The sequence below is a fragment of the Caenorhabditis elegans genome, chromosome X (genome assembly GCF_000002985.6).
Source record: "Caenorhabditis elegans chromosome X".
Lineage (NCBI taxonomy): Eukaryota > Metazoa > Nematoda > Chromadorea > Rhabditida > Rhabditidae > Caenorhabditis > Caenorhabditis elegans.
This window is the reverse complement of record NC_003284.9, coordinates 15,441,442-15,463,578: the sequence shown is the minus strand read 5'-3', so window position 1 is coordinate 15,463,578 and position 22,137 is coordinate 15,441,442. Positions and strand designations below refer to the sequence as shown.

The window sequence follows — 22,137 nt, the reverse complement described above, 5'->3', positions numbered from 1 at the left end:
TTTTTTTTTTGAAAAAAGACGAGACAAACCAAGACAATGACGGATGCTCATTGTGCATCGATGTGTGCTCATTTACGAAAAAAAGGACCAGAACCCAAACTCATCGAAAGGAGTGAATGGAGGAAGACGCCAAAAGATTTTAAAGAGAAACACGGCGTTTATTTTTTTCGAAACAAAACAAAATAAACATTTAACGCTTCAAGTTCTTCTATATAATTATATAGTTTTTCAAACGGGAATTCATAGAATACTCTGATATCATTTTTTATAACGTTTTGTTAAGCGCCTCCGTGATTTTTTGAATTCCCGGGTTTTGAGCTTTATCTTTTGATTTTCTTCATTGTCCAGACTACATATTTTTGAAAAGCAGATGGTTTAAAGCTTTAGCAGATCATGTTTAGGTGTTTTTCTAAATTGATGTAAACGTTGTTTTTCTCATTTAGCGTTTTTTCCCGAATATTTTTTTTTGGTCTTCTGGCCCAAAATCTGACAACAAAAACGTTAACATTTCCCTATTAAACTTTTTAATTTTTTTGCAGCCATTAGAGACAAAAAACATTAAGGAACAAATTTAAAAGGTTACAAAATCACTAAGGACACCATTGTGAATACTATTTGATGATACAAATCTAAAGAAAAAATTAAGCTATTGTAACACAAAGTCAGTTTTTTTTTTGAGATAATATTTGGTTTTTATTAAAAGATCACATATGTTTTATCACGAATTGTTGGGACAAAAATGCTTCCGCAGCTTGGTGTGCGCAACGTAGTACGAAAAAGTAGTTATTTGGAAGCGGCCGACATGCTCGAAGTTCCGAAAACTTACCAGGGATAACTGGTGTCGTTTAGATTTCTTTTAGTCTGGATTTAAGCCATACCGGGACTAGCGATATGACCTGTTTAACTTTCATAAACCAAAACTGTTGTCCACATGGCGAGCCTGATGGCTGGGGCTTTGGGGAGAAGTGGGACTCGAACTTACAATTTCCTGAAGGATAGTGGTACATCACTATCATTTATCTATTAACCCCCTCGATCAGACACCTATGTTATACAAAATTTTAGGGCTCAAAAAATGATGGTCCCAGCACAAATATAATAATTTTTTAAAAATAATTATTACATTTGAAATAATCGATAAAGTCACTTTCGAGCAAGTTTTGTAGACAATTGAACAAAGTTAAAAATTTAGAAATACTTGAGAGCTTAGAATCTACGGCTCTTAAGTCACGAAATGAATATCACCACTCAAAGAAGCATGCCAAAACACAGACTAACCGTGCCGTCGGAACATCAGATCTCTAATCCTTCAAGAACCAAACTGGATACGAAACCCTCTGACCCCGCCCAGTTTGACGTCTCCCAAATTGTATTTCGAAGAAGGGAAAAACATAGTGAAAAAACAGAGTTCACCGAGCACGGCGGCTATGAGAAGACGAAGAGTCAATAATATGAGTAGACAAAAGAAAAATGCGAAGAAAAACTGGGGTAGAAGAAAGTAAGAAAAATAAGACGGGTTCTTCTACTTTATTTCTAGTTTTTGTTTTGTTTTTCCGTGTGTACTCACTCCGTTTTCAGCTTTTGGGTGGCTTTTGAGACTTTAGAATGTATGATACCTGAATTTCAAAAATACCGAAAACCAAAACAATTGCCGGTTCTCTGACACTGGACTCAAGTATGACGGCAACTGAGAGAATTGAGAAGAAGTAAGAAATAAGATAAAAGTAGAAGTGAAGAGCAATTTCTGAGATATGAATACATATGTTGCTCATCCTATATGAGGTATTAGGACTTCTTCACCCCTCTCACAGCCATGTATGTCGGGGCGTGAGTATTATAACAAAACTAATTTAGGTTCGATTCGCGCACACGTCTTCTTTTACTCCTTCTATATTCGAATATTTCTCAGAACTAGGCGTAGCCTCCTCCTGCTACTCATTTGCACAGAATAAAAATAATAGGGTACGGACGAATTCGGAAAAGTGATGTGGTGGTGATGTGAAAAAATTTTCGAATTTTTTCAAAGTCCTCGCCAACTTTGATGCATTTTCAATGCGCCCTCCAAGTCCTCACTAATTGCCGCCTCTTGTATAGTTCACTTTTTTGATGAACTTTGAACTTTTTTTCGGAACAGCAGTAGCTAGTGAATTTTTAAGTAAAAATTCTGGAGCTAGAACTTTTCATTAAAAAGTTGAATATATAATGAAACTATCTAAGCAAGTCAAAAGAAAACTACACATACAAAATGATACTAAATAACTCGTATTAAAAATTACTAACCAGACCGGAAAAACGCATGACGATCCGATAAAAAAAATAGTTTTTAGAAATCACTTACTACAATAATTTGAAAATGTTCAGTTTGTCTTAAAACTGAAATAGTTTTAAAAATTCATGATAAAAAAGATTCGACTTATAATCCTAATGAGATTAGCATTAGTTCACAGAACACCCACGTTCTCTAGTTATCTTTTCTATTTTTTTTTTCTACGAATATCTATTACAGGTGATAAAAATAAACTGGACCTCTTGAAAATTGGACGTCTAGCCACAAGCCAAAAATCATACTTTCCAAGAACAAAAAGAAAAAAAAACCACGAAATGAACCTGCGACCCGGAAATTGGAGTTGAAAAAGTTGAAAAACACTTACAATTCGAGAAAACAGACCACCGCATTCTATGATTTAATTTTTGTAGTTTATGCCAAATGTTTTGAAATTTTTGAAATTTATACTTCACCTTTAATTTAATTAAAAATAGAACGACAGACTTTTATAGAAAATTTTGAAAACTAGTAAAAATACGAATTTCTCAGTGAAACAATAGGAAAACAGTATGGAAAAATTGTTCGTATCAATCTCTTTTATACTTATTTTGAAACAAAAACTGTATTATATTAAATAACGTTCATTTAAAAAAAAATCAAAATTATATATTTCAAAAAGTAAGCGAATTTTTTTGTCATTTTCTACATTTTTTTTGTCAAATGACACATTTTACCGAGTAGAATTAAAATTTACAATTTTCATATTTAAAACTCTGTTTGATCCTATAAAAATTAAAAAACTTACTGAACATCAGTAAGAAAAAAAAACAAATAATCATTCGAAATTGGCAATAATCAAAGCAACCCCCAGAAGTCTAATATCTTCAGGTCTTTTTTGAAAAAAAAAACACCTGCAAAAATACAAGGGCGGGAACATAATGGGTAAGTTCTAGAACTATGATGAATTCGAAGAAAGTTTTTAGCGGAAGTGGTTTTTTAAAAAGACATATGAAAATAAAATAAATTGATTGAGTTGAGTAAATAAATTTCGAAAATCGGATAAATTGAAAAAAGAAACAAAGAAAAAAAAGTAAAAATAATTATTATATATTTTATTTGTTCGATTAAGATAAACTCACTTACCTGGACTTGAAAAGGAATTTACCACTTTATTACAAAAACTAAATTGTGTTTTTCTTCTTTTTTAAAAAATTGATTTAAATTGGCAAAAAATGGTGCTTCCAAAAATATACAATTAGTTAATCGAATCAGATCGAAAAAAAAAAACATGTTACAACGTTTTTTAGTGATTGCCATCCAATTTCTGAGCTTTTTAGACAATCTTCCAATCCTCTCCCCCATAAAAATGAAAAAGAGCGACGGGAGTATGTAGGCCGAAATGCGATTAGGCATTGTTCTAGGTTTTGTTGTATTGAAAAAAAAGGAGAAGAATGAACAAAAAAAATGGTAATGCAGTAGGGGAGGAAAGAAAACCTCAAAATGGAGGAAAAAAGGTGGAAGGTCTGAAGAGAAGTCTACTTAGAATGACACATGTTTTGAAAAAGGAAAAGATATGTTTGTGTGCGCATCCTCGCGCCGACAAAAATGATGATCGTGGTGATGCTAGAAGTTCGAATTCAGAACAAATTCAATTTCCATTCTAATGCGTTTTCAATACTTTATTTCTTGGAGTCACTATCGTTTTTGGAAAAAAAATCTCTTCTCAAAAAGTTTCGCAGAAATTTTCCTGCCGAAGTGAAAAAGAATTCAACGTTTTTTGTCCAACAACTGCTGTCGAGATTAGATTCCTGAGAATTTCCAGAAACATCATGGGCTTATCTGGTTACACTTTGCCTGCCTAATCTGCGAAATTCGTGTGAACAATGTAATGCATAATCCAGTTCTGTGTCTAAGCTTCAATAATCATCGTTTGCAAATCCAAAAAAAAATTTAAATCTTTGGGAATCTAAGGTCGTTATTTGATCTAAGGTCGTTATTTGAAATATATCCGAACAAGAGAGGAAATCGCTTAAAAATACTTTTTTGGAGGCAAAAATTAAATTCTTGGCTCCTAGGCCAAAAAAAATTTGTTTTTAGACATTTTAGTTTTTTGAGTTTTTCAAAAATACATTTAATGTTATATTTGAATCTCTACTGGCAAAGAAGAAAATAAAATATAAAAAATTTAATCCAAGCATTCTATGAAAATAATAATAATTCCAGCTACAAGAAAAAAATGTATAATGTAAAATGATATTTTGTTCATTTTTTCCTGAAAAGTTGTTTCTTAGAATGGTAAAATAACAAAAATAGACATATTCATAGAAAAAAAATCTAATTAATAAACATATGAAATGAAACAGCAAAAATAATGAAAAGAAGCTGGTACAAATTAGACAACAAGTTTGGCACATGTTGAAAAATCAAAGCCCGAGAATTTGTTAAACGCCTATTTTCTTTACAGGACTATTAAACTATTAATTTTCAAATTTTGTTTTTAGCATTTTATCAAAAAAAGTTTGTTTTTGTATTGTCGGATTTCATTTTGGATTGCTAATTTTTTAAAGAAAATTCTAGAAACTTCAAAAGTCACTTCCTCCTTGAATCCAGAAAATTCACATTCACCAAGTGGACCTATTTTCCAAAAATAAAGCGGGCACTTTTCGAAAATACTAATTTTCAAAGAACTACTTTTTGAGTAGTAAGCGGCTCCACGATGAGCTGATTCAGATTTGATTCGGAAATGAAATGATAAATAAGGAGCAGTAAAAATCTCAAATCACGCTTGTTTTTCGCATTTTCAGATTTTCCCCAACTTATGGCCGTTATTTATTGCAAGAAAATGAATGATGAAAAAATTAGTAAAAGGTTTTGACAGGGCGGAGGACAACGATTCGGATGGAATTTGAGAAATGCGTGGCGGATGCGCAATTTGACACATACATCGAAAAGCTCGAGAGGCGACAACGATGTGACACGCCTAATATTCCTTAAAATAAAAAGAAAACACGGCAGACGTTAAAAATATTAAAGAGAATTTTTAAAAAAAGGAAGAACTGAATAATTGCGAATATTTGGAAATGAGTGAAAGAAGAAGCAGACAAAACACGTGTTCTGGGAATGAAAATTTGTTCGTTATGTTTGCCGCATGTCTGGGAACTTCCGGTGCCAACAAAAAAGAGAAGGAAAAAAACAAATTTCTTCAAAATGAATGTAAGCTGCGTTACTTTTGTATTAGGTATCATTAATTTTTTTTTGTTCGACTTACATAGATTGCTGCTATTTAAAATGTATTTAAGAGCTATTAATACACGTGGTGTCAGAAAGTCCCATTCGGTTTGATCTCCGAGAATTGCGGGAATTTAGAAGCAGGCTTTTCAGCTGATTTTGCATTGTTAAGACTGTGATGAAGTCAGGTTTTTTCCGGAGGAAAAGTTTTCGCACTTTTTGTAGATCAAACTGTGACGGGACAGCCTGTTACCTCGTCTTGATGGTCATATCCGTCCACAAAATATTATTAACAATAATACATGAACATTAGGCATTTAACAGAAGTTTTCATAAATCGGTGATAGTATCGCGTCAAGAAGGTGTCCGAAAAATATTATTGCATGACATTTTCATTAGGAAAATATACTATATTAAAATACTCAGTATCCAATCAAAAAAAAACATTGACCTCAATTTCATCATATGTGCCAACTGTTCTACTAAACTATAAAAGAACCTTTCAAGTAGGAGCTTTTTTTCCACAGTTTTTCAATTATATTACTCATACCTAAATTCTGGATTTCTCAATAAAAAAAACGATATTATTACATACTTTTGTGGTGAGACCCATTTTGGCGAGACCAATCGTGGTAAGACACACCAGTTTTGGCAGAAATTCAAATTTTCTGAGAAAACATTTTTGGCGGGATATTCAAGTTAAAAAAAAATTTGGCGGAAATTCAAATTTTCTGGCAAATTTTTGGCGGGAATTCAAATTTAAATTTTCTCGCAACATTTTTGTCGGAAATTCATATTTTCTGAGAAAATTCTTGGCGTGAACTCAAGATTTCTGAAAACATTTTTGGCGGAAATTCCAACTTTCTGAAAAAAATGTTGGCGGGAATTCAAATTTTCTGAGCCAGTCGGAGCACCCATTTTAGCCAACGGCTAATAAAAACTTAATAAAATGTTTTTACTGGTACTAAAGATTATAAAATAACTTTAAAATCACAAAACTAAGTTTTCACTGCATAATACTTCGTTTGTGTTTTCTTCGAAATGAATTTTGCAAGCTTCAACAATTTTGAGTTCTCTACGTTTCACGAACTAAAGTTTTGTTTACTTTTTATTCCAATTTAGGAAAAGAGAAACATGTCATCAAATGAAAAATTTCAGAAACCCACGTAAAACACATGGAACTAAAAACCAAAAAATGAGAGTTGCAACAGCTCAACGCAGCTCAATGAATCAATTTCCACAGGGCGGGTAGGTATTTCCCCGGATGTAAACTCTTCGAGGATGGACGAGTCTTTCGAAATGTACGTCAACATGTCAGTAGACGGGTTGGGGAAAAAGCAGAGAAAGAAGCACAAAGTTTGGCAATAAAAACTGCCGAGCACCGCGTTTAGTATTTTGATACCTCCTTTTTTCGACAGAATCCGAGCTGTGTGCATGAGCATACATGGATGACGCGAAACTCGGTGTAATCTCCGGATTTACAACGGATTTGCTGTGTTTATAAGATATTAGTAGTCATATTATTTGATGGTCTGTTTTCGAGAAACATGAACTCTTTTGGACTATTTCTATAACAAAACACTAGCAATGAATAGCATATACCAAATTGAATGCTCATGGTGTTGAACATTTTAATATATTCTGATCAAAATGCAATTGGCCCCCTATTATACAAGTTTTATGAGTCTAGAAAAAAAAACGAAATTCGCAGACAAAATATTGTGGAATAAAGACGATGAATATTTGAGTAGGAAGGGATGGAAAAAAAATGAGAACACTCATTTTCGAGACCGATCTTTCTCAATAAACACATTTCTCAAAATTCCTTTTTTTTGGGGGGGGGGGGGGGGGGATGAGTTAAAAACAGAGATGGAATGGGTAAACAATCCGATTGATGGACACACGAAAAATGCGTTGTCTTTTGATTTTTTAACGAATTTTTTTGCAATAATTTTTGCAATGGAAATATACATCTATATTGGGAACACATATCAGTGGGAAAAATGTTATACATACATGGAAAAATTGTAAATTCAGGAACCATTGAAAACAGGAAGGAAGTCAACAATGGAACACTGTTTTTAGAAGAAAAAGAACACGGAACCAAATATTTAAAGAATCTGCTTCCATAGTGTAAGAAGTAGATATTATGATGGTCCATATGACAAGGACAATAGTGAAAACATATTCGTGGAAAATATTGAAAAACAGTTGTTGAAGGAATAGTATAAAGGTTATACGGTAACATAAAAGGGTTATCCTTAAAACTTAATGAAAAATCTAATCTATATCTTCGGTACGTATGCACTTAATTGTAATGAGTATTATGAGTTTTCTGTATTTTTATCACTTTTCTGTTATTTGCTCCAATAGATATGCGGAAGATAATTTTGATATAATCTGAGGATGGATGTATTCTACTTGTAACCTAACAAGTTTCCGGCTTGTTAGTTTGCTGTTAAAAAGCTTTTTGGATTTGAAATGTACATTGCAAAATATACCAGATCCTGCTGTTTCATACAGCAATGCGGTGAGACAGTAACTTGAAGTTAGCGATCTTAAAAAAAAATTCAAAAAAAAAAAATATTGGTAATCGAAATAGCGCTTTTAGAGCAGAGGATTTCAGAAATAAACAGCATTTACACTAAAGGTGGACGTAGTGTAGCATATTCAAAGCAAGTTAGGTACTTTAGAATATAGGCCTGGCGTCAGTGGCGAGCGTCAGCTAAAAAGTGGCTATTTAGGCTTAAGCCGCGCCATACCGCCGGTGTGTCATAAGGATTTTCAATATTTTATTCCAGTTGGGCATCCTAGTACGTTTTTCGGGCCCTTAGGCTGGTTGGATTGGGATTTCCAATGTTTTATTCCAGTTGGGCACCCTAAGTCTAAAAAGCTCTTTTTCTTTTCGTTTGCGCTCCAAGCGCAAGGAAAAACCTTCTTGTAACTTTTTAAGAGGTTAGGTTTAGGCTTAGGCTTAAGTTTACTCAATTTGCGGGAAAACAACTTGAAAAGTTTGTTTTAAAAAATTAAATTATTTCTCTTGATTACAGTTAAATTAAAATGCCGAACGCGTCTCATCTGACAACGTATTCTATTTTTAGATTGGATATCTTATGAGGTCATTTACTCGCGTCTTTTCACTATTTCAATCAACCTCCTATTTTGAGCATTTTTTGAGCACGTGGCGGATGCAGAAAAAAAAATCTAGCAGAGAATTTTCAGGGTTCATAAATATTTATTTGGCTAATTTTTTAAAAGCCGGTTTTTCAAATAGTTGTTTGTTTTGAAACATTTTAGCTTGTCATATAAGTAAATTACAAATACAGGTAAACTACAAAAATACGCAAAATATAAAAAAATGTTTAAAAAAAACTCGAATGTTTCATTTTTTTTACAAACCAATTAGAAAACAGAAGGAAACATTTCAATTGGTAGCGGAGTTTCAAAAAAATTTCTTTCACAACAGCATGATATACAAGCCATTTTTTTTCTTATCGGAAAAATTTGAAAGTAATCCAATTTAAAAAATTTCGAAAAATTGATTTAAACAAATTAATTAACTTATACAAATTAAGTACGGGCCATCAATTTTGGTCATTTTTGGTCACCTATTGGCTTTAAATGGTATCCTATATAAACGAAATATTGTATGATAAACTACCAAATTATGCAAAAAAAAAATGATGATTCAGATTTTGCTTAAATTTTTTTTTCAGAAATTTCAAACCGCCACAAAATGTGGCACTAGTTTGTTAAAGTAAAAAACACAAACATATACACACAAATTCTCAGAAGCACGTGAGCTGACGTAACTTCAAACTTTCAGTAAGAAAACACGGGTTTTCAGGATAATTAGTACAAGGGGAGAATCCAGAATTCAGAATTTAAGAAAAGCGTGAAAAAGAGAGATAGAATTTGAATTTCATTGCCCAATTCTGAAAGCAAGCCTTCCAATTAAGCAGGGTGCAGCACCTCATCCTCCCCTTCCTCCTCTCTTTTCTTGGCAATAGCAATCTTCACTATTCCAAATTAGGGATTTTTGCCTAAAGGAGAAGCCGGAAAGATGATGAGTAGCATAGTCTTTTGCTCCTTCTTCTATTTGTCCATACTTATTTTTGGGGTGTAAAATATGAAAGAGAGCGCGAAGAAGCAAAAGAAACTGAGAGCATCGAGTTATGATGCTTCTTGAAAAAAAAAGTATAAACCTGGAAAGACGAGTATATTCAAAGTGAGAAGTATAGAAAAGTGAGCTATTCTACAGGATTTTGATGAGCCTCCTTTTTTTCTACATCTACACAGGGAAACGACGCAAAGAAGGCACGCTGATTTGGCTTATTTCAACTTTTTTTGATCAGCGTCATTTCTCTCTAATTTTCAAGGATGTATATTTTCAGAGAAACATTTGGGAATGCACGTCAACTTTCAGAACATGCATTGGGAGTTTGGGACTAGCAGGGGTAAGAATTGTGTAGAGTAAACATAAAATGTAGTGTTAAAGATATATTCAAAAATTTTTGCGTTTTCAACATATTTTTTGTTTGGATTTTTTCTATTTTCATTTTACAAAAAGTTGTTTTATTTTTTACATATCATCTCAAACTAACCGAAATCTGGATAATACTTTCAATTGACTCCAAATTTTCCTCTGATTCCAAATATCGATGTGAAAAAAATTTAAAAAATTCCCTGATTTTTGATTTACGCTTGAAATCACGAATTTCATTTGTGCCCCGGTTTATTTTTTTTAATGCGCGCCCAAATCAATTCGCATTGGAGCGCGCTTGTCTCGTTTGATTTTCTTCGTTTATTTCACTTATTTTAGCAGAATTCAATTTTTTTCAACCAGTTTCATTCATTTGTGTCGAAAAAAATGTTGTTCACAAAAAAACCGACAAAACCTCGACAAAAATGAATGAAACTGGTTTAGAAAAATTGAATTCAGCGAATATAAATAAAATAAACGAAGAAAATCAAACGATGCAAGCGCGCTCCAATGCAAATTTATTTGGGCGCTCATTTGAAAAAAAAGACCGGGCACAAATGAAATTCATGATTTAAAGCTTGAATATAAAATCAGGAAATTTTTTAAAGTTTTTTTTACACTCGGACTCAAAAATTGGTCATTTTTTCAATTCCTTACATTAAACTTTTTCAAGACAATCAAATCAAAAGATAAAATAAAACAAAAAATGTTTAGTGTGACGTCATCACCTGTGAAAACACAATAAAACAAATAATACCACTAATTTAGATAAGGAAATATTTATCCGTTTCATGACCTTCGGGTTAAAACCAAATAGCCCAAAATTTGGATTTTCTAGAGGCTGATATTTCAATTAAATTTTTTGTTCTTTATTGTTTTCGATTTTCATCTATTGAAAATGTACCAAAATATATTTTTAGTTCAAAAACAAATACTAAATTTGACGTACGTAAGCAAAAAATTAAAAATGATACTTCCTATTTTACCACGAAATTGAAGAGGAAAAATGTTTTTTTCTAATTAATATATTTCCCACAATCCCAAATTGTACTAAAAACCAAAGGAAAATAACAATAATCTCGACTATTTTTCCATGTTTTTGATTTCTGATACTGAAAAGCCAAGAGCAAAAACGTCCGAACAAAGAAAAAAGATCACAACACGCAGGTCATATTGAATGCAGATCAAAAACTTGCATTATTCACTGACTAATAAAAGGGAGACGCTTTTGTAACGAGATTCCAGGGCGCGATTCATCTGAAAACCCCGACCAACAAACACACGCCCCGTCACAGCGCCGTCAAGTCATCCAGGTAAACAAAACAGAAGGCACAATCCGCCACCGAATGGCGGTGCATACAAACAGGCAGAGATGATGAATATCACTAAATGAAGTTTTCTGATCTGCATTCTTGTTTTCCGCGTGAATGACGGAAGGGTCACAAATTTGAGTTTTTTTTTGAGAAAACGAGCACGTTGAGGCGAGAGAGTAAAATAGAATTGTTGAAATGAGGGAAATTGCAAAAACAACTGTCATAGTCGTATCGTTTCGGAAAATCTTTGAAGCGTTCCGGGTTACAGAATTAGAATTATGTAGGATAAAAATTTCAAATAAGAATCAAAAATCGAGAAAATTATATTTTTAAAAAGCTATGTATTTCTGACGTTTCAACCTCCAAAGCTTACAATTTTCTCTACTCTTTTTCTACGCATTTTAAAAATTGCTATATTACAATAATTACATCATTGTGATGACTTTGTAGCCTTCAACTTGAGACCCAAAGTTATAGCACCCTTAAGTCGAGCATTTTTCAATCGCTGAGCAACATTTCATTATTAAATTTTATTTGTATCGTATTTTTCGTGTTTTTTCAAGTAATTACTTTAATTTGATTATATTGTTTTTTTTTCAAATTTTGCAAAAAAATTAGTTTTGTGATTTTTCGTAAATTTTATAAAATCTTTTGACAATTTGAAAAAAAATAAAATATGAGTTCGGTGCTGCAACCACAACTCGGCCGATTTAAAATTATCAGTCCATAATCCAAGTTTATAGTTACCAGCCGCCAAACTGGAGCAAAAATTCAGTATCTCAAGTGAGGTACTTAAATGAATATATTAAAGTGTGTAGTCTTACTGTATTCACAATTGCATGGTGGGGTACCGAAATCTGGGAAATATTTTCAACTGACTCCAAATTTGCCCCTGATTCCGAATATCTATGTGAAAAAATTCAAAAAAATTTCCCTGATTTTATATTTCAGCTTGGAATGGCGAATTTCATTTGCGTGAGATTTTTCAAATGCGCACTAAAATAAATTCTCCTTGGAGCGCGTTTGCCTCATCTAATTTTTTTTGTCCATATATTTTTACTTTTTTTCAGTTTTTCAGCTATTTTCATTCATAAGAAAATGTTCAATTGGCACGAAAGAATATACTTTAAATAAAAAACTACTATAAAGTACGACAAAAATGAATGAAAATAGCTGAAAAACTGAAAAATAAAGTAAAAATAAATTGAGAAAATTAAATGAGGCAAACGCGCTCCAAGGAAAATTTTCTTGGGCGCGCATTTGACAAATCTCATGGGGACGCAAATGAAATTCGCCATTCCAAGCTGAAATATAAAATCAGGGAAATTTATTTGAATTTTTTCACATAGATATTCGGAATCAGGGGAAATTTGGATTCATTTAGAAATATTTCCCAGATTTCGGTACCCCACCTTTAAATTTAAAAATTGATCTCTAAACAAGTTTTTTCCTTACCGAAAAGTTTTAAATATGCCGTTCAGCAAAAAAAAAAATTTTTTAACCTAACACTGGAAATTTAAAAAGACTGTTAAATTAATATAATTGATGCGAAATAGAAACTTCAGCACAAAAAAATGTGTGGATTTCTGATCCATTCTTTAAACAAAACAACCCTCCCCACTTGAAAAATCTTGACCGAGTCCTGAAAGTGGATTCTCTGAATTTCAGTTCATCTGAAACAAAACCTTCTTAATATGAGGAGAAATAATAAGTCTTAAGGGTTTCACGTAAAACTGAATTTTCCGATTTTCAGCCTTATGTCCTGAATATTCTATTGACACCTTGCTTTTCTTCCTATTTTGAGTTCTTGAATGGGAAAGTTTTTCACAACGAACTTTGTTGTTATCCGACACTACCCCCGCTGCACTAAATATTTTTTTGTGTTCTCTAGTTTTGATCAACAATTTTTTGTATTTTGTACATACATGCCTACATTTCTTTTTATTTACGATTGATTTCTAGTTTACAATTCTCGCAATTTATTTGAGTGGGATGAATGGATAAATATATGAATGTAAAATATTATTTACAGAAACACACAAAAATCAAATCACTATTCGACAAAGACTACGAAGAATAGAATGTAGTTGTTATTCGGTTTCGACAAGTATCTGAACTTCTAACGTTCTCCACCACGACTTCTCATTACTAACCCACACATGGTAATAGGCGTCCTGCAAAAATTCCGGATATCAACAATGAATTTTAAAAAGGAAATTAGCATTTGAAAATTGGTCTACCTTTTTTACAATGACCTCGTCTTCCATCGGAACAAGAGTCGGTCCTGGCATCCATGGAAAACAAGGAGACACTTGCTTTGCTCTGAAAATTTGGGAGGTTGAATTGTGCGGGGACTTGAACGTCTTACATGAAAAAGTCGGCGACTTGTTCCTCATCACTGTGAAAAACTCCGAGTCCGAAATTCCGATTTCCTCGCACCCACCATCTGAGTTTTCTTCCAGCCTTGATGAATTTTGTGACAACATGAATTTTTCCATAGGGTACGTTGACTGTTTGAGCATTTTTTACGACCTGCAATTCGAGAAAAAAAAACTTAATTCAGTTGAATAGAGATTTAAATTTGGTAGATTAGGAAACGATTTTTAAAGTTGGAAGTACTTGATACACTGGTTCTGAATATTGGGTTATGCACTCCTTATACTTTTCATATGGGCTTGTCACTAATCTGAATAACTTTTAATAATGAAATTTCGGCGTTTGTTCTGCTGTGGTACGATACAGAAGTGCATTAGGGATGCTGTAGATGTAGTTCAGTCAAACTTAAAGTTTGTATCCAAATTTTTGAAAAAAGTGGAAAAGTTTGCAGAAAGGTTAATGTAACAGCAATTGCAAATATTTACTCAAGTCAGCATATTTTTTCGTTATATATATGGTAGAGTTTTTTCAACACAAAATTAATTACGTGTAATTTTTCTACACTGAATCCAACTGTGATTGCGGAAAGTTGATTTGTCGACAAGTTCGGCAAATCGGCGAATTGCGAGTTTGCCGATTTTCCAGAAATTTTCAATTCCGGCAATTTGCCGGTTTGCCGATTTACCGGAAACTTTCATTTACGGCAAATTACCGATTTGTCCTTTGCCGGATATCAGATTGCCGGAAATTTTTAGAGTGATTTTTTATAAGACGGAAACACTTAAAACTGTGTTTTTTTTTTGAATTTTTTCCGCGCTTAATTTTGCCATTTGAAATTGCAATTATGAAATTTCCAAAAAAAAATAAATGCAAAACCACAACTTGCCAAAAATTTTCAGCAAATTGCCGTTTTTCCGGCAAATTCGGCAAGTCGGCAATTTGCCGGTTTGTCGATTTGTCGGAAATTTTCTACTCCGGCAATTTGCCATTTTTCCGATTTGCCGGAAAAATCGTTTGCCGCCCACCCCTGGTTGGTATGTTTGAACGGTGTAGTGCCATCGAATATTACAACAAATCTTATATGTATACATAGTTTGATCTCACATACACTATGATTCTTGGCCGAATAATATCCATCCGTTGGGTAACCGATTGGCAATTCAATGAAACCGCCAAAAGTGTGATTCTCGTTGTTCCAAATCGAAGGCAGAGATGAATGAATCGCATACTGTAGAACGTCGTCTCGCCAGTTGGTCTCACCGATCAATCGAACCTACACCAGGAAAAAAAAACGTTAAATATTGTCATGTGAATTACCAAGAAAATACCTTTTCTCGTGTCTTCTCGGGTAACAGTGGACGTACAACAACGTACAACGCAGTTGCAAAACTTGGTACACACACGGGAACGAAATACTGAACAAATGATTACTGAGTTTTCAAGAAACTAGTTTGGCAAATAATTTCAAATTTTACCAACTCCTCACCCCTACCTTAATCATTTCGACATAATGGTCGGCCATGAAATCAGCCAATGATTTCATGGAACCAGTCACCAAATCATACAGCTTCTTGTTATATTGTAGACCAGTGATATCCATGACGTATAGAATCCAAGCCTGCTTTCCGGTTTTTGCTTCAAGCTCCATAACATGATGCAACATTTGCTCGAGGTCCACCATGCGTGCTCTCATCACTTCCAAAATTGAATATGTTTCCATCATTCCTGTATAGTCGGTTTTTCCGCACTAAAAATATCAAAATTTAGAAGAATAGTATTAAACAGATTTGTGACCAAATGAAATTAAAAATTTTAAATCAAAAGCTCAACAAAAAAACAGTATTTGAATTGGAACATTTCTAAAAATTTTGAATTTAGTTTTAAAAATGTACCTAGTACGGTTCTGTTTAAAAAGTACAAAAAAGCATCGAAGGTATCATTGGATTACAAAGTGAGATTACAAAGATTTGGCTCAAGCTTCTTGCCAAAGTTTGGCCCAAAAATATTAACTTGAACCAGAAGTTGGCAAAATTTGGGCAAAAATTGGGCAAGACTTTGGCAAAACTTGGATTCAGTCGACATCAAAGTTTGACCCCAGTTTCACCCAACTCTTGCCAAACTTTGACCCAAACTTTTTTGTTTCGTTTCAAAATTGGGTAAAAGTTTGGTAAGAGTTGGGCAAAACCTGGGTTAAACTTTGATGTCGCCTGAATCCCAGTTTTTCCCAAGTCTTGCCCAACTTTTGCTCAAGTTTAGCCAACTTTTGATCCAAGTTAATAATTTTTTAGCCAAACTTTGGCAAGAAACTATAGGGAAATGCTGAATTTTTGTCAACTCGTGGGATCAAATGTGAGAAATTTGCTTTCCAAAAAAAAAATATGGCTACGGACCTACCGCCTTTTGCACCTGTTTCCATATCCTATTACTGTACAAAATATTAAAATGACTATTTCAAAAGTTACCTGTTCAATATTAACAATAACATTGTCCATATGTCCCGATGGACCCGTGATTCCATACTTCCAATGTTTGTGTATCGGGTGATTTCTTTCCTTTTTGTGAAGCTCATCCAAATTCCATGCCGCACGAAGATTCAGGTGGAACTTCATTTTTCTGGCGATTTCTTCGATGGGCAGGGTGTTGTGTCCTTGTAGCCATCGTAGAATATTGAAATCCGTGTTGTAATACTCCGAAATATCATCCTAAAATTTATGGAATATAACATGGGTCAGTAATTTCATGAATTTTAAGATTTTGCATTATAGAAAAAATATAACTTTTATCAATTTTCCTGTGCGAGAACAAAGTCATTCAATTCAAAAACTAGCCTATTCTATATATTTTGCATAGAAGTTGAAATTTATTAAAATTTGGGTGTTCCAACAGAGATTGAACTATTTTCGTTAGCAAGTAAAAGATAATTAGATAAAAAATAGTATACGGCTGCTGGGACACGGGCAAGACGACAAGATTTACCCGGACTCGCATTTTTAAAATTGAAATTTTAGTTCAACAATAAACATGCTAAAGAAAGCATAAAGAAGTCTCATTAGTACACTTGGTTAGACCTACACCACTATTTAAAAACAGTTCGATATGAAAAAAAATACCTTCACAAGTTCTCTAAGCTGTTGAATTTTCTTCAAATCATAAGGCTGAATATCATTTTCTTTGACTGTCATAATCCCTGAAAGTAAAAATAAAGAATGTTTCAAATCGCAATGAAAAATAGAAAAGCATATAATCCGCCCGCCAGTGTATCAGAATGCCGGCAGTAAAGCGAAAATAGGATAAAAATGACGAATATTGTAGTGTAGTTCTAGTGTGTCTTCTATCTTCCACCTTTTATGTATTGTATTTAAAATGTTAACAGTAGTTCCAAATTGACAAGTCAGGGGAGGGGGGGGGGGGGGGCACTTTCTTTCAAAAACCAGTTTGGGAACTTTCGTTATAATAGAAACATGGCATTGGGGGATGGAGGGAAGAAAGAAGAAAACGACGAAAAAAATGAGTTTATCATTTACAAGGAGAACGATTTTTTGTTTGCCTAACAATGTTTTCCTAACTATTGTTACACTTTGTAATGAGATTGTAAATCCGGAATTCAAAAGGGTGAACGATGGTAAGGGGGGGGGGGGATCAGTTATTATCTACGCATGATGACCCACATTGACAGCGTTCGGCGGGCGCATTAAATGCCATTCAACACTTATTTATACAACCAACTGGATGATCATGGAATGATAAGAAAAACGACATGGACGTGATACATTTCAGCTTGTTGTAAACTGAATCTATTGGAAAAGTTCTTGTTTCTGATGAGTAAGCAAATCTCCTATATTATTTTCAAATTATACACGGGGAAGAATAAACATCATTTGAGTAAAAAAATTGTTTCAGCTTCTCATTGCATTCTGAATACTCAACTTTGTCAGATTACATCCACATTTTTGGGTAGTCCAACTGCAGTTTTGTCCTATATGATTCAATGTAGGCAGTTTATTTATTTGCAAACAATCGCAATGTGCTCAGTGAAGTACGTGGAGTAGGATATTACATAGATTTGAAAACGTCAATTCTGTGATGTCATGTTTCACTGAGACATTTTGCACACATTTCAAATTGACATTATGTAATATCAGAATAAAGATTTCCGTGCGCACTCATTCGGATTTTTTTTCAGGATTTTTTTCAATGATCAGCTACCAAACAAGTGTGTACCTAAAACAATTCTACAATTTGGAATTTGTTTTATTTTGGTACAAAATTATGTGTTTCAGCAATAATACAAGTGATTACACTAATAAGGAATCATTTAATAATAAATTCATAGAGAATACAAATCTTTCAGGGTTATTTCGATTACTTGTGGTCACTAATAACTATTTCTTGGTTTAGACAACAAAAATTACAGCAAGTTTTTAACTGAAAATCTGTGACTAGTTTGAAAATTAAAAAATAACCAGAAAAATCTGACTGGGATGCAGATATTTAAAAATTCTATATTTGACGTTTACAAACACATTTATAAAAATGTTACAATTTTAAATATACTTTAAATGAATTAAAGACCAATAACGGGAATTTGAATTAACTGAAACAAACAAGATAGCAAAATGAGATTGTCTAATTTTCAGTTATTTGTAAGTTGTTTTCCTGACCTTTCGAATAGTTGACCACAAATCTAAGCCACGTTTGTTTCTTCGAGTTTCATATATCATCTCGTGATTTTTTGCTCAAACACCAGAAAAATAGGTAAACATTTTTTGAAACTTTTTTACGAAGCTTGAGAAGCTATTTAGAAATCTGAAAAATAATATTACACAGGTTTTTTTAATCTTGTGCATTTTGTAAAATTTATATTCGTAATGAACATAAATTTGCCTATTCACCTTTACACTGTAGCATTTGTGCAACCCTACCAAAAGACTGTAATCCATATTTTAACTGTGCCTACGTTGAATAAGGCCAATCCAATCATTGTGAAAGAGGTAAACAAAACCAGAGCCACCTGCACTTGTCGATGGGCAGAACCGTTCGTTTGCCGCACTTTGAACTTTCCCAGGATAATAAAGACACATCAGATGTTGTTATTTCTAGGACGATACACGCAAAATGGTCATTCGGCATTTATACATCTTCTACGCCTGTCCTTGTTTATACTGGTAAATTACGCTTTTCGACGATGGTGAATCAAATATTTCCTCTATTTACTCTTCCTGAAAAATGCATCAATAAAGTATTCAGTCGCCTAGGATTTGTGGAAAGGTGAGCAATGTATTTTTATTTGTATGATATTCGTAACTCGAAAATGTGTTTAAAACAGTTGTTAGACATTCGAAAACACTACTAGAACCAGTAAAGAAATTGCAATTCAAATATATTTAAATTCATATCAAAAATGTTTAAAGGTGGAGTAGTGCCAGTGGGGATTTTGTCTAAATACACTTATACTGATTCAAACCAAGCGAATATCATAATAAAACACTCCAAAAACTTTAAGATTTTTCAAAATATCCGGTCAAAGTTTATGAAAATTGCTAAAATTTTGAAAAATATGAGCTTTTAGGGAAATCCAAAGCAATGCCGCATAGTTCTACCCCTGCGGTGTTTTGATACAATTAATTTAAACATAATTACAGTCATGTCACTTAATCACTGGTCACTCATCAATGACAACAAATATTGCTGTTCAACAATTCAATACAATGGCCTACGATACTGTAATGGTCAAACCAACTCTGAATGACATATTGATGATAAATAGTATTGATGATGAATAGGACACCACAGTACACGAGCCAGCAATGTCACAGAAGGGTTTGAATTTATTCTTGAAATTTTGGATACAAGGGTCCAATTCAGCACTTGGATTTTTACACTTCATTTTTTTCGATCCCGTCGAAGATTTGGAAGAGAATGCTATTTTTGACAAAGTGAATTATCAAGTCGTTGCTGAAAATCAAAGAACTGAGTACGGATCATCAGTTTTTTAATGTTTCGAAGGCGGATATCTTATACAAAACAACTGTGGAATCACGGCCACTGTACACCTAGAGAACAGTGGTATAATTAGTCGTTTCCGAATTATTGTGAATTTTTAATTTGTGAAAGTTAAAGTCTGTTTATTTGAAAGAATGTGCGTTTTGGTTGGAACAAAAAATCCATTTTTTACATCCATTTATATTTATCCATTTATTCATCTCAAAACCTCGAGTTTCATTTTTTTTTTAAACTAACTAAAATCCACGACTAAACAACCTTCTTATTTATGACTTGACAACAAATCAATAATATTTATTGTGCTAGCCTATGAAACAAATATATTTGAACAGTAATAATTATGAGATTGAGCAAAAACGACTAACACTGGGCTAGAAACGCATACAGAATTAACTTAGATCATAAGGTCATAGAATCTATTGCTTTCCCAGCTTCTTCAAAATCTCTTCAGCTGCATCAAGAGTTTCGTCTTTCTTGAAGTAGCAGAGACGGACCATATTGCTGTTCTTCAATTTGTTGTCACGAGCCGAGTAGAAAGCTGATGGAGGGATCACTGCAAGCTTCTTCTCGCGACAAAGCCATCTAGAGAAGACAAAGTCATCTGGGTCTTCTTCAGTGGGCAGATTGATGCCTGGAAAAGTTGAGATATTAAGCATCAATTCTTGACTGACTTTCAATAATTTTTTTTTAGCCCATCTAACTAACCTTCCTTAAGATGAACGTAATCAGCAAGCATGAAGTATCCAGCGTCTGGGATGATAGGTCGGAAGTTACCTTCCTCCAGCATTTTTGCCAACTTGTCACGTTTTGCGCGGAGCTCTCCAGACAGTCCAGTGGCCAGGTAAGAGTTTTCTGGATCACTCAAGAACTTTGGCCAGTCAAGACGGAAAGCTTCGGCAATAGCCATTTGAGTTGGTGTGGAGCAGGTAAAGACGCAGTTCTGGTGAATGGCTTTCAACGGCTCGAGGAGCTGCTTTGGACCGACAGCCCATCCCAGCTTCCAACCAGTGACTGAGAATGCCTTGCCAGCACTTCCAATGGATATTGTGCGCTCGTACATTCCGGGAAGACTAGCTGAAATTTAGCAAACATAAAAATTCAACAAATTGAGTTTGAGAGTTCTAGTTTGATTGCATTGAATGTTTTTATTTTAATAAAAGACTCAAAATGGCCCCTTTGGAATGAAACTTCAAAATTATTGAGTCCGAACCTATTTCAAAAAATTTTGTAGATTATGTTGAACAGCCCTTTGCAGGCACAAATATACCCGTCTTCAAAACATACCAAAGCGAACCATATCATTCTTGTCCCACACGTGGAACTCATAAACCTCATCCGCAATCACGATCAAGTTATGCTTCTTCGCGATCTCAGCCAACTTTTCCAATTCATGACGGGAAAACAGCTTTCCGGTGGGATTGTGCGGATTGTTGATGACAAGCATTTTGGTCTTCTCGTTGATCTTGCTCTCCATATCAGCAAAATCAATGGTGAATTGCGAGGCACTGGTGGCTCCTTCCGCAAGATTCATCACTACTGGGACAGGGACTCCGCCGGCAAATTTGACTTGTGGGTAGTAACAGTCGTAGGCTGGCTCGATGACTGAAAATTTGAAGTAAAAAGTGGGCATGTTAGATACAGTTTGGTAAACTTACTAAGAACCTCGTCTCCCTTGTTCACCCATCCCAAAAACGCATAATATAGAGAGAGGTAGGCTCCAACTGTCACCAGAACCTCATTCATTGGGTCAACTTGGACATTGTAGAAGTGGGAGTACATCTTGGCCAGGATATCGACTAGCATTGGGTGGCCATACCCACGCGTATATTGATGAGCTGCGGTAAGCTCTGGGTGCTTGGATAGGTTTTCCAGGAGATCAGTGACAAACTTTGGAGCCGGGCTGTCAGGAAATCCTTGTCCGAGGTTGACGGCTTTGGTTTCAGCAGCTAAAGTAGTGAACTCAACCCTGAAAATTTGGTGTTTTGCTTTGAGCTCGGGAATTTTAGAAACATGTTATTTTTCGTTTTATCAAGCTATACTACTCACCAAATAGATGCAGAGTGCTGAGCGGTTCTTTCGGCTGGCTTCGGAGCAAATGAGGACGACATTCTGCAACGACTCGTGCGGACTAGATTCAGAAACGTTTTCGAGCTAAGCATGCTGAGAACGGACCCGTTTTCTGCAGAAACAGCACATTGTGCACCATAAGCTTATTTAATGACAGAGAAAAAATGAGAAAGTGGTAGAAAGCAGTTAGAAACTTTGAAATTTTCAAATTTGAAGCTAAAACCAAAAAGAAACTAAAATAAAACCAATTTATTTAGCACAGAAAAAAACCTGTGTTCGTCTCCATGTCTTTCTGTGTTCACACCGGATTTGACGACACATTGCGGACTTTTTTGCGTTGAGCACGCTGTCATGTTTCTGCAGAGGGCCGGGCTATTGGGAAAAATGACAAACTGACAAGT

General features: G+C 34.1%; 2 protein-coding genes and 3 non-coding genes across 6 annotated transcripts; 2 read left to right on the top strand and 3 right to left on the bottom strand.

Annotated features, from left to right (window-relative positions):
• Positions 1–13,187: 13,187 nt before the first annotated feature.
• On the bottom strand, positions 13,188–16,857 carry R03A10.5 (CRAL-TRIO domain-containing protein). The gene is made up of 8 exons (NM_078153.5): positions 16,777–16,857; positions 16,129–16,368; positions 15,159–15,413; positions 14,995–15,081; positions 14,775–14,939; positions 13,659–13,822; positions 13,531–13,612; positions 13,188–13,464 (listed from the first exon to the last, which is right to left on the bottom strand). Exons 1-8 carry the CDS (start codon positions 16,846–16,848, stop codon positions 13,381–13,383), a joined length of 1,149 nt encoding a protein of 382 aa, NP_510554.2. The 5' UTR covers positions 16,849–16,857; the 3' UTR covers positions 13,188–13,380.
• On the top strand, positions 14,573–14,720 carry R03A10.9. Its single transcript, NR_072749.1, has one exon. It is a non-coding gene; the product is annotated as an Unclassified non-coding RNA R03A10.9 (non-coding RNA).
• On the top strand, positions 15,719–15,847 carry R03A10.13. The gene has a single exon (NR_072748.2). It is a non-coding gene; the product is annotated as an Unclassified non-coding RNA R03A10.13 (non-coding RNA).
• Positions 16,858–16,903: 46 nt separating the features above from the next.
• On the bottom strand, positions 16,904–17,127 carry R03A10.14. Its single transcript, NR_072747.1, has one exon. It is a non-coding gene; the product is annotated as an Unclassified non-coding RNA R03A10.14 (non-coding RNA).
• Positions 17,128–19,948: 2,821 nt separating this feature from the next.
• nkat-3 (Aminotransferase class I/classII large domain-containing protein) lies at positions 19,949–21,848 on the bottom strand (the record flags this gene model as incomplete). 2 transcript variants are annotated; one of them, NM_001029651.6, is made up of 5 exons in its annotated part: positions 19,949–20,300; positions 20,375–20,743; positions 20,954–21,271; positions 21,325–21,635; positions 21,716–21,848. In NM_001029651.6, 5 exons carry the CDS (start codon positions 21,826–21,828, stop codon positions 20,086–20,088), a joined length of 1,326 nt encoding a protein of 441 aa, NP_001024822.1. The 2 variants fall into 2 exon arrangements, with proteins under 2 accessions (NP_001024822.1, NP_001024823.1); NM_001029652.7 differs by having other exon boundaries at positions 20,086–20,300; positions 21,716–21,777.
• Positions 21,849–22,137: the final 289 nt, after the last annotated feature.

Excerpts from the sequence above, each read along its gene's own strand:
- R03A10.5 (NM_078153.5), bottom strand. The coding sequence starts at position 16,848 with ATGACAGTCAAAGAAAATGATATTCAGCCTTATGATTTGAAGAAAATT. Across the intron at positions 13,823-14,774 it reads ATTCGGCCAAGAATCATAGT|GTCGTAAAAAATGCTCAAAC; the intron begins GTATGTGAGATC and ends CTCGAATTGCAG. Across the intron at positions 13,465-13,530 it reads ACGAGGTCATTGTAAAAAAG|GACGCCTATTACCATGTGTG; the intron begins GTAGACCAATTT and ends GAATTTTTGCAG.